At 47.6% G+C, this 12,741-nt stretch overlaps 1 protein-coding gene across 4 annotated transcripts in view; it reads left to right on the forward strand.

Annotated features, from left to right (window-relative positions):
- FYB2 (FYN binding protein 2) overlaps nt 1-12,741 on the forward strand; it is a 130,779-nt gene that overhangs the window by 23,430 nt on the left and 94,608 nt on the right. For 3 of the 4 annotated variants that reach the window (XM_048220448.2, XM_048220449.2, XM_048220445.2), the window contains exons 2-3: nt 6,932-7,670; nt 10,736-10,897. In XM_048220448.2, coding sequence (XP_048076405.1) covers nt 6,932-7,670; nt 10,736-10,897 — 901 coding nt within the window. The remainder of the gene's footprint in view (nt 1-6,931; nt 7,671-10,735; nt 10,898-12,741) is intronic. The other variant, XM_048220450.2, reaches the window with a different exon arrangement.

The raw sequence follows: 12,741 nt of genomic DNA on the forward strand, positions 1-12,741 counted from the left end.
GGCTGTCTTCAGGGCTGTTTTCAGGGTTGTCTTCTGACATTACAGCAATTAGAGAATTTGTTTCCGTGTGCATTCTAAGCTGCCCTTAGGAAATAAACAAAAACAAAAAACAAAATTCTGTACAGTTACAGTTCACGAATTATGTGAACCTGCTAATTTTTCTAAATGTTCATTCACCAATTCATTCCCCAAACATTTTGTGAGCCCCGGTGCTAGTAATGGGGGTACAGAGACAGATAAGACACTGTGCCCGTCTTGAAGGGCTGCTGAAAGACTTGTCTGCCAAGGATTCATTCATTTACCGAGTTCTTACTGAGCACCCACAATGGGCCAAATATGCTTCCAGGCACTGGTGTTAAGGCAGCGAACACTCCTGACAAGGCACCTGTCCGCAGGGAGCTTACGTCCTGATGGAGGGAGATAGGCAGAGTAGGTCGGGGCTGATAGCTGCTATGAGGAAAAGCAAACCAGAAGGTATTGGTCAGTGGTTTTGGTTGGAGACAACCAAATCTGTTGTTGCCGGTTTGAGCAGAAAGGGGTTTGTAATAGGTTATTTTAGGACTTTCCAGAGGGGCTGGGGAGGAGCTTGTACGCTACAGGTAAGGGCCAAGTCCGGCGTCCATGTGGGATTATTCCGGTGGGAACGCATTCACGCTGCCTGCCGCGCTCTGTTCAGCGCGGGGACGTCGATAGCTGGTCCGCCGAGATCTGCTCTCCCGGGCGCCGCAGTGCCCCCCCCCCGCCCCCGCCCCCGGGGCTCACCCCCACGCCCCCCTGCGTGCCTCTGCTGGGCCACGTCCTGGCCGAAAGAGCTCCACCCGGGAGGTGTAGTTCCGCGCTTTCCAGGATCCGGCTTAGGGGAAGATTCACTAGAAAGAAAGATGAATTAAAACCTTCGGTTGACCCTGAATCCCATTCTAACTATCCCCTCCTTTCGTCATGCCAGCTTCCTACAAACGGAAACAAAACCAAAAAAACAAATCCTTTTCCCCTCACCTCCCACTCCCTCTGGGGCCCCCAGCACTCGGGCTGCGGCGGTGGTATTCTTTTGCGATGTCCACGGAATGGTTTCCATCTTGGCAGATTCCGCTAGACGTGTTTCCTTCTTTATCTTCTAGAACTTCTCTGCTGCCCTGGCCCCTGCTGGGCACTCATTTCTCATTAATACTGCCCACCTCTTCTCTTTCGCTCTTAACTCCGGCCTCTCTGTTTCTTCTCAGACTTTTGTCTTGCCCTTTGCTATCGCCCCGTGGCTCTGAGGCCAGCATAGGTTCTCCTCCGCCATCCCGTCTAGCCCTGTGGTCGTGACAACCACCTAGAATAACCAGAGCTAAAATTTAGTGGGCACCTATTATTGCCTTCTAAACGCTTTACTTGTACTGATTAACCGAATCTCACAACAGTTGTATCATTTCCAGCATAGTTCTGCACCAAGTGACCACAAATCGAGTAGCCTAGACAGCATGACGTTATTATCTTACAGTTGCAGAAGCCAAATCCCTGAAATCAAGGCATTGGCAGGACTGTGTTCCTTCTGGAGGCTCCAGGGAAGAACCCGTTTCATTGCCTTTTCCAGCTTCTGGAGGCTACCTGCATTCCCTGGCTCCTGGACCCTTCCTCCATCTTCAAAACCAGCATGTAGCATCTTCAACCCCCATAACCTCATCTTTGTTTCATTGTCGCATCTGCTTGTCTCTTGCATCCCACTTATAAGGACCCTTGTGATTGCATTGCCCGCCCCCCAGGTAATCTAGGATCATCTCCCCATCTGAAGATCCTTAGCTTAATTACACCCAGAGTCCCTTCTGGCATGCAAGGTGACATTAACAGATTTCAGGGATTAGGATGTGGACCTCTTTAAGGGGCCATTATTCTACCTACCACAACAACCCTATGAGGGGAAGTACGGTTATTATCCCAGAGAAGGTAACAAATACAGAGAGGTTAGGTCATTTGCTCAGGGTTGTAAAGCCAATAAATGGCAGGACTGGAATTTGAACTTCAGCAGCTGGACTCCAGGGTTCATATTTTTAAGCTCTGTGTGCCCCAAGAAATTTGGTTAAATTTCTAACCCCCCAAAGATTCCCATACATAACTACCTGTTAGATGACTCCCCTAAGAAGATAAACCATCACATCCAAAACTGGGCTGATCATCTTTGCCTTGTTCTTTTATCTTCTGTCCTCAGTCTTAGTTTCAGGGACCAACATCCATCCTCTCACCCAATTTAGAAACCCAGGGATCTTCCTGGAGTCCTCCCTCCTCCCTCTAGGTCTGGTCCATACCACCCCCTGCACATTTCTCTTCACCATTCCTACCAACACTGCCCAAGTCCCACCCTTCATCACTTTTACTTGGCCCTTCTAGTTGCCTCCTAATTGGTTCCTGGTCTCTAATCTGCATGAAATATAAATCGAAGTCTGCCCTAGCCATGTGTCAAACTCATCAGTAGCTCCCCATTGACTCTGAAGATTAAGCCCAATTACTTTCAGGAGACTTGCCCTTGACTTTCTTCTCCAGCCTCCCATACTGAACACTGGGGCTTCAGCACCCTGGAGTTGCTTATTCCCATCTACACCATGCTGCTTCACACCGCCATGCCTTCTCTGTTCCTGTTCTTGATGTTGGGGCCACCTTTCCTGCCCTCTTCACCTGCCTGCCTCTTCCAGCGGAGTCATCTTTAGGGAGCCTTCTTTGCACCCCTGCTGGCATCATGGCCCATTCTCCATGTTCTCACAGATGTCATGCTGTGTATCTAATAACCATCTCTCCTCCATGAAAGTGATCAGGTTGTGTCTGCTCCTTCGTTCCACTAGCTCTGAAAGGTCAGGACCACGTACTCATCGTGGTAACCCTCGTGCCTAGACATAACGGGAAACCAATGAACATTTTGAGGTGACGTGAGTTGAATCGTAAACAAGCAGTTGTGTGCTAATTCCAGAAATTGGGAAAGAGACAGGGTTTCCAGGCAGAGGAACTAGTACAGTCAAAGGCCCAGGCATGAAAAAGCAGAATAGGTGGGAGCACATGGGTAATTCAATGAGGCCAGAAGGAAGAAAGCATCTTGGGGAAGGGCCCGCTATCATGTCCGAAATGAACAGAGTTGGGATTTGGAAGGGACTTACGTGCTAAGCAAAAGAGTTTCCGTTGATGTGAAATCTTGGGGGGAAGCCACATTGAAGAACTTCAAATACGGGACATACCTGATTAGATGTATGTTTTTTATCAGCTTTGTCTAATAGCTGGGTAAGTGGTGGATTGGAGGGACCCAGAGTAGAAGCAGACAGACCATGAGGACGTCATTGCAATGTGTGAGGAGGACTCGGAGGCAGTGGCTGTGACATGAAGAAGGGACAGGCTCATGGGCTTCTTAAGCCTTGATATCACTGGGGCACCTGGATGGCTCAGTTGGCTAAGCGTCCAACTCTTGAGTGCAGCTCAGGTCTTGAGCTCATGGTCATGAATCTGAGCCCCATGTTGGGCTCATGCTGGGCGTGACACCTACTTTAAAACAAACAAAACAACAACAACACCGACAACAACAAAAATCTTGACATCAGTAGAATGTGGAGACGACCTTCTATGGGCCCAGAAAAATGGATCATGGTTTTCATTGGAATGACCCCTGGGCACCTCCCAACCCATCCTCATGCACCTTGCCTCATGCCCTCCACCCTCACTTCCCTTCCAGGGGTAATGAATAATCAACAAACTGTGTCACATCTATGTCCCATAATAAGGAAAGTGAAACCCAAACTTTAGTGCTGGAGGGCCCTGGGAGATCATTTGGGCCAACTGCCTCATGTGATAGACGACTAAGCCCAGAGAAGGGAATGACTTTGCTCTGGTAGCTCAGAAAATCTTCGGTGGGCACCCAGCCACCCTTTATTGAATCAGCTATTTGGTTCTCCATGTGGCATTTGTCTCTAATATTTTCATGTGTATTTGCTTATTTTCTGCCTCTCCCTGACCATAGAATGTAATATTTTATAGCTGAGCCCTTGTCTGTCTAAAATGGTGTTTGCCCACATCATAGACACTCAATGAGCATCGAAAGAGGAATAGACCAGGTATAATCAGGCTTGCTTCCTCCTGAACCAATGATCTTCACACAGGACTTGGGTTTGGAGAGTATCCATCCATAATTCTATTTCCTGCTAGGACTTTTCCTAATCATCCCTGCAGAGACTAAAATCAACCACCCAATAATAAGTGTAGCTCATGCGGCTTCAGATGGTGAAGAGCTAAAAATAATCATCTTTACATTTCTTTAAAAATATTACCCACTGACCACTCACGCCTATTGTGACAGCTACTGTAAAAATACCGTGTTAGAAGAAGTGGAGAAATTAGAATCCTACATACTGTTAGTAGGAATATAAGACAGTACAGCCATTATGGAAAATAGTATGGTGGTTGCTCAAAAAATTAAACATAGAATTACTGTATGATTAAGTAATTCCACTTCTGGGCAAACACCCAAAAGAATTGGAAGCAGGGTTTCAAAGAGAGATTTGCATATCCATCTCCGTGTGAGCATTATTTAAAATATCTAAAAGGTAGAAGCAACCCAAGTGTCCACCAGCTGACGAATGGGTAAACAAAGTGTGGTATATACGTACAATGGAATATTATTCAGCCTTAAAAAGGAGAAAATTTTGCCACATGCTACAACATGAATGAACCTAGAGGGCAGTATGCTAAGTGAAATAAGCCAGTCACAAAAAGACAATTACTCTATGATTCCACTTATATGAGGTACTTGAAGTAGTCAAAATCATAGAGACAGAAAGTAGAATGGTGGTTGCCAGGGGCAGGAGGTAGGGAAAGTGGAGAATTATTGTGTGATGGCCACGGAGTTCTACTTTGGCAAAATGAAAAAGGTTCTGGACATTTGCAACAATGGGAGTCCCCTTAACACCACCGAATTGCACATATGAAAGTGGTTAAGATGGTGAATTTTAAATTATGTGTATCTTACCACAATTTTTAAAATATGAACCACCGAGGGTATGTACCACTCTCTCCTTTGATCCTTAAAATAACCTTGAACTGTGAGTAGAAGAGTCCCATTTCATAGTGAGGAAAATAAGGCTCATGGAAGTTAAAGTGAATTGCCCGAGGCCATAACTAGAAAATGGTGAAGCAGAGCCTCATCCGCAGATTTCCCAACGCCATGTCGCCTGCTGGCTTCCCTCACGTCAGGGGAGAGGAAGTATGGTGGAACTGATTTGACCGATGGTTGAAATATATGTCAGAAATCAAGACTTAGCAATTCATGGAGAAAACTACAAATGTATACGTGTGTGTGTGTGTGTGCGTGTGCGTGGGGGGGGGGTCTAACTGAGGGAGGAAGCATGCAAGCAAGCTCCCAGACACCTGCTTTATGCTTCTTCAGTTTCCCTCCCTCCCTGAATCTTCAGAGGGCAGGTGTGAGTCAACTGTAAACACGGTGAGAAAAGGTCACCCAGCATTCCCTCAGATGGCAAAATGAGAAGTGGCTGGCTTGGAGATTGTCTGTCTACATGAAACTCAGCCCTTTAAAATGATCAGGAGAAGACAGTGGCTTTCTTTGAAATGGCTCCATTAGCCGTCCTCTCACACTTTGCCTCCACCCCTTCCTACCTCCTGGGGAGACCAAAGATGACAAAATGTGCTCACAAAACTAAATCAGACCTAGTGAGAGAAAGGGGGAGCAATGGGAACAGCACTGAGCAGGACTCAAGCCCAATCCTACTTGCCCAGTCCACCAACTCCCCGTGTAATGCCGGGCACATCCTTCCTCCGCTCCAAGGGTTGAGCTGCTATTCCTACCCCCATTTTCATATACTGAATTCATACTGAATTTAGAAGATAGAGCACACTGTCCCAAGGGGAGTCAAAAATACAAAAGGATCAGCTAGCATCTTCAAAATAGCTCTTATTTATCACCGGCTTATTGGAATTGTGATGGCACCTCACATACAGTAGCCCCAACCCTTCTACCACTTGACAACGTTTTATGATGAGACTACACTGAGAGGTAATATCACATTTCCCAGAGTATTTGCTTAGATGATAAAGAACAGAGCCAGAATTTGTCTAGTTCCAAAGTTAAATTCAACAGCCCAGTTATACAGAGCTATAGAAGCATGAGGAGACGGGGAAGAAGTTAGCTCTACCGGTCACCCCCTGGGAAAATCTTCGTGGAGAAAGGGGGGCATCAAAATTGCAAGAAAGCAACTGACAGGTAGATGGAGGAGGTATTTTGCGAAGCAGGAGCACATAAGGCTGGTGGAGAGTACAGATTTCTAGAAAACGATAAATCATCCTGTTCGGTTTAAGGGTAGTTGTTTTGGGCTGTGCCTAGAGACCATAATTCCACCAGATGATGAAGAACTTTGAATGCTGTACTAAGAGGGTTAGAACTTACTTATACAGGCAACAAGGTACCACTAAAAATTTGTATCAAGGGATTTATCAGCAGTTGTTGGTATCGTCTCCTATTTGTTATGTGTTGTGGAGAAATTAAACATATCTGAAGTGTTTCAAAGAGGAGACATTTGTTTTCACTGCATCTCACATAGACCATTGCATCACCAGCTGACACTGTCCACTAGGTGAGCAATGGTGTTGTGCCAGCGCTTAGAACCCCTTACATGCCCAGTGAAGTCAGCTCATCACGCTGGTTTTTTCCTAGAATAAAGAGACATTTTGGGGCGCCTGGGTGGCACAGCGGTTAAGCGTCTGCCTTCGGCTCAGGGCGTGATCCCGGCGTTATGGGATCGAGCCCCACATCGGGCTCTTCCGCTATGAGCCTGCTTCTTCCTCTCCCACTCCCCCTGCTTGTGTTCCCTCTCTCGCTGGCTGTCTCTATCTCTGTCAAATAAATAAATAAAATCTTTAAAAAAAAAGAATAATGAGACATTTTTTGCTTTCTCTGATGCTTTAGGAAGGGTTAAGAAACTTCAAGGAACTTCGAGCCAAATTTCAGAAGTTCGATGTGCCATCTCCAGGACCTATTAAATTCTCAGCAGGCGTCTCTCAAAAGGGTGACATTGGAGGCACACAGTCAACAAGAATTTTGGCCAATGGGAAACCCCTCGCATCCAACCACAATCCTCTCCCACTCTGCTGTTCTAGTGCTGAACCCCAGCTTCTTAAACCCCAGGAAACGAAGTCGGCCCAGAGTGAGATTCAGAAATGTTCGAATTCCCCAGGACCTCCGGAAAGGTCTCCTGGTTCTGCAGTAAATTCCCAGAAAAGTTCTCTTCCGTTAGACATGAGTCAGTCGAATGCTGACATAACCAACAGGAGGAGAATCGCGGTGGCCGATAGCTTCAAAGACAAGCTCTGGAACTGGGAGAAGGTTACATCTCAGAAAAGTGAGTTGTCTTCAGCCTCTGTCCTTGACAGTTGCGTACTCAGGGCCTTCCATCCAGAGGAGCAGAAAAGCGGAGGGCTTCCTCCAGAGGAGAACGGGGGAAAGCTGGAAATAAAAGGACCACAGATCCTGCCTTCCCAGAAGCACTTGACGGCCCAAAGAGAATCACTTGCCTCTCCTGAATATCCCACTTTTCTACTTTTTAAACATGGCAGGAAGAGCCTAGGAAACCCTCATCCCGAGAGGAGCCCCGTGGGGGGCTCCTGCCAGCCTATCTATGAGAGTGAACTGGCCAGCCAGGCCCCAGGTGAGGTGTAATCCCTGTGGGCCTAGGGGAGGGGCCACTGTGTTTTTCTAATTTAGAGCCTACTGATGGTCACGTGTGATCTGGGTGAGCTTTGCTCCAAATTCCAGGGCAGGTATTCTAGGCCCGTCTGCCAAATTGTAATTTCAGGCTTGGGTAAAGTGCTTAATCTCCTGGGATTCTATGGAGAGACACTTTGGGCAAACTTGGGTTTGAATCCTAGCATACAGCATGTATGAACTTGGGCAGTCTACTTAACCTCTTACAGCTTGGTCTGCTCTCCTGTAAATTGGATTCATCACTAATCTGCCCCCACTTGGTAAACAGCACAACCATCCTCCTAGTTGCTCAGGCCAAAACCCTAGAAGCCATACGCTCTTCCTCTCTCCCCCTCATTCTCTGCATCCACTCCATCAGCAAGCTCTTGGTTCTACCACCAAAATATGTTCTGTATCCCTCCACTTCGGTCCATTTCTGCCCTATGCACACCGCTGTCATCTCTCACTTGGACCACAGTGGTCCAGCTGGTTTCCCTACTTCCACACTCTTGCTCCCTACCACCCTGTTCTCCTCCCAGCAGGCACAGTGATCCTCTAAAGTACAAATTAGATCCCATCACTCCCCTGTTCAAATGCAACTCTAGCCATCCTACACCAGCTGCTGACATTCGGCCCTTCCTACCTCTCTTACCCTCTCCTTCTACCACATTAACTTTCTTGCTTTCCTTAGATAAACCAAGCTAGGTCCACCCCAGGGCCTTTGCACTGATACATGCTTCCCCCAGGTCTTTGATGTCTCACTCCTTCACTTCATCGTGGTCTGTGCTGAGTGTCACCTGTTGTGAGTGGCATTTGTGAGTCACCATCTAAAATAACCACCCCACCTCCATCAGTCTCTGTCTTCTTATGTTGTTTTGGTTTTCTTCATAGCCCATCCTTACCTGGTATATTGTTACATATCTGTTTGTTTAGCTCAGTAAAATGTAAGCTACATAAGGATATAAACTGTCTTCTTTATCACCATATCCCCAGCACCTGAAAGAACAAGGTCAGTTTCAATAGGTCCTCAAACACTATTTATTGAATACTTGAATGAATGGATGGACGGACGGATGGGTGGAGGGATCTCCTGCTTACCAGCATATGTAGCTTCTCTCTGTACTTAGAAAAGAATCTAAACTACTTCCTGCTGATTTCATGGCTCTGCACCTTCTGGGCCCTGCTTATGTATCTGACTTACTGCTGCCCATCTCCCCCTGGCTCACGAGTGGACACACTGGATTTCTTGCTATTCCGCGAAGATACTTTATTACGCTCAGGACATTTGCACTTGCTATTTCTCTCCCTAGCAAAACTCTTCTTTGGGCTCTCTGCAGCTACATTTAGGTCTAAGTTCACGTGACACTTTCTCGGATAATCCTTCTCTAACCTCTTTATCTGAAGACCACTGCCTCACCATCAGCGGCTGGCACTCTTTCATATCAGCCTGTTTTATTTCTTTCATAGAACTGCCAGGTCCCTGTGATTACCTCATTTGTGTGTTTCTCGTCAGTCTCCTCCCATTAGAATGAAAATTCCTGAGGGCAAGGCTCTATCTGTTCTTGTTCTTAACTCTATACCCAGCTTCTAGAACGATGCCTGGACTATAGTAGGTAAATAGTTATTGATGAAGGGATAGGAAAGGTGCAAGAATGGGAGGAAGGAACGAAGGAAGGTTCGCCTACCTGACAGAGCTGTCGAGGGGATTAAATGAGATGAGCCATGTCCATATCTTAGCACAGCGCCTGGTAAAAATTAGGAGCCAGTAGTAAGGGATCATTCATTTTCACTACCTCTTCTTCTTCATTGGATAAAGACTGAAATTTCTGACATCGTGACTTATAATTAAAACCTAAGAAGAGAGGAGCTTGGTTGTGACTGATGTAAGCCCTGCTGGTGGGGCAAGAAGGAAGCTTTCCCTGCTCCCAGAGGGCAGCAGGGCTCTGAGGAAGTTGTACCGAGGGACTTGTAAGACACTGGCGAATGTCTTTATTTTTAGCGCGGATGGTCCACGTGGTCAACCACTATATGATGTGAAGCCCAAACCACGGCACTTGGGTCATACAAGGTTTTGTGCTATTGTCAGCATACGATTTTCATACATAATACTGGAATTGCTGCTGGAGTTTGGCTTCTGAGCACAGAAGGACGAAATTGAGACTATCCTGGAAAATTCCAGGACACAAAACCACAAAATCCACAGGTGCCCATGTACCTCAGAGTTAGCCTGGAGGCTTGTCCCCGGCTATGAGTCCTGCAAATCGGAGATCAATTCTTTACAGCCCTCATGTTATTTGCATGTCCTGAGTGCTGGAAGCATCCTTTTGGGGACTAGTCACCATCCACTTCCTCGGGTGTTGGCACCGTGCTTGATGCTGGCAGGAGATCAGTACGGCCTGGGTCATGAGTAGCCATCACTCGATGGGAAGATGGACCTGCCGGTCTAATAGGCCACAACACTGATAGAGAGGGCTTAACGATACGTCGCGGGTACAAAACAGAGAGTGGTCAATTCTCACCTTGATTTTGAAATCAGTGAAAGCTTCCCGGAGGAGGTGTCACTGGAGCAGGGCCTTAAAGAATGAGTCGGAGCTTTCTAAGAAGGAAGCGAGGGAACAGCATTCCAGAACCAAGGAGGATTAGATAGACGATGGCTTTTTAAATCAAATTTGGAGAACTGAGAAGCCATTGGTGTGAGCGAAAGGTATTTGGGCTCAAGGTTGGGAAAGTAGGATGGTACAGTGTGATAAGAAAAGACTCTGGGAATGTGGATTGGGGTCATGTGGTATTCACGTGCCAGAGGTTGGAGTCCGTACGTGGACGTCCCGCCGAGGGAGCCGGGCTTCTCCCTCTGGGCAGTGGACTGGTGACATGATCAGCTTTGCATTTCGATCCGGGCACTCCGACCAGGAGGAGGAGAATAGATTAGAGGGGAGAGAGACTGAGGCAAGGGCTGATCAGTTTCACCCAAGAAGCCATGAAATGGAAATAGTAATAACCGGCAACTTTTTTTTTTTAATCCATGCTCAGAGAAACGGCCAATTGAGAGGCATCACCCACTTCTCAAAACGAAACCACTGCCTTCCATCAAGTCCCTGGGTCCTCCTCCCCCAAAGCCTCCGAAACCCCCGGTCGTGAACCTCCAGGCCTTCCGGAGGCAGGCAGCTGCAATTTCCGAGACCCACAGGGAAGGTAAGGAAATGCGCCGGGCCCCCGCACACAGCCCGCCAGTGGGAGTCACAGCCCCAGTTCCTGTGCCCCCCCCCCCCCATTAGCTCCCTCTCCGCGTCAGCTCCCGGGTGATAATGCCCAACTGCTCTTCCATGGGGCTGGACATCCGTCGCTGGTTATTTCACGTAGAGCCTGTGGCAGCTTGCCCGTGAAATGACAAATCTGCTGGAATTGGCCCCTTATCGCTCCCGGGCCAGCCCGCTTCCCCTGAGAGCTTTGCATTTGATCACTGGGAATCTGTCCAAGAGGAAGAAAAAGAAAAGTAGTCAAGCAGGGAGCAGGGAGCTTTTGTGTTTCCTACAAAGCCTATGTTGTCAACACAATCCATGCAGTAGGAGAGGGGAGGGAGTGAAAAGGGAGGAACGGCAGTGTGAACTTGACCTGTGATCCTAATGGGGGTCCTTCAGGCCTCTGTGATCTGCCTTCAGTAATTAGTTGAAGAGCCCCCACCCCTGCCCCCACTGGCCCTTTCCAGGAACTGAAGAGTCCTTGGAAGTCCTTTTTCTGTGCTGTTTTGTGTCTTCCTCTGCTACTCAAAGGAACAAACACCTTCTCATTCCCTCTGCACCTGCACCCTGCTCTGATCTTGTCAACACTTCAAATGCCTTTGTTTATGTTTGCTTTAATGAAACATGAGGGGAACACAGACTTTGGGGTGCTGTGTAGTGCTGTGCTAACATTTGTCTTACTGTGGCCACAAGTGCCAGCAGATGGTACACTCAGCTGATCCTGTCTTGTATTGCTCATTTGACCCAGAAACCCAGAGTTTCTGATTTATTTGGTCTGGCTTGGGTGCCTAAGCATTTGCCTTTTTAACAAGTTCCCCGGGGGGATGCTGACGCTGCTGGTCCAGGGACCCCACTTTGAGAACCACTGCTGTAAGTCATCTTAAGTCTTATCCTAGAAGAAAGTTCTAGGTAAAGAAATAGAGCTCTGGCTGCCATTTTGTGTCCCTTTGTGCATACACTGAATCTCAGTTGATTTGGCCAAGACCCCCTGAGTGCCAGCCCTAGTCCCCTGCGGTCCCATTTCCGCCCCACCAAGATGAGAGAAACCATCATGAACCAGAGAAACTGGCCAGACTGCAAGCCCAGGTGTGCATTGGTGGGAAAGGAACAGCTTGCCGGAAGAAGGTGGTTCATAGAACAGTTACAGCAGATGATAAAACCTTAGTTCTCCTTTTTTTCCCCTTTTAAGATTTTATTTATTTGAGAGAGAGGGAGAGCATGAGCGGGGTGGGGCAGGAGCAGAGGGAGAAGCAGACTCCCTGCTGAGCAGGGAGCCCGATTCGGGGCTCAATCCCAGACCCTGGGATCATGACCTGAGCCAAAAGTAGCTGCTTAACCGACTGAGCCACCCAGGTGCCCAAAACCTTAGTCCTCCTTAAAGAAGTTAAGGGTAAACAATATCTTGGGTATTGCAGAAGTGAGTATGTTCACAAAACAAGGAGCTGCGATCCCTTTTCCCAAGCCTGAAGTTCAGGCATCGGGGGCAGCGAAGGCTTTCGCCATCACAGGCCGTGCTGGGAGGAAGCAGCTGGCAGAAATGCTTCCCAGTGTCTTAAACCAGCTCGGTGCACAGAGTGACTAGTTGAAGAAGCCTGGCTGAAGCTCTGCCCACACATCGCATGGACGGAAAAGCACCACTTGCCACCAGAGAGGAGGAGGAGGAGGAAGAAAGTCCAGATCTTGTAGAGAATTTCGACAAAGCTTTCCAGAATGAAGCAAACGGAATTAAGTCAATTTCTGAAGAAGACAAAACTTGAAGAAGTGACTGGGAGCTGCTGTTTTATATGATGACTGCTT

This window comes from Ursus arctos, unplaced genomic scaffold (genome assembly GCF_023065955.2).
Source record: "Ursus arctos isolate Adak ecotype North America unplaced genomic scaffold, UrsArc2.0 scaffold_12, whole genome shotgun sequence".
In the NCBI taxonomy this organism is placed as follows: domain Eukaryota; kingdom Metazoa; phylum Chordata; class Mammalia; order Carnivora; family Ursidae; genus Ursus; species Ursus arctos.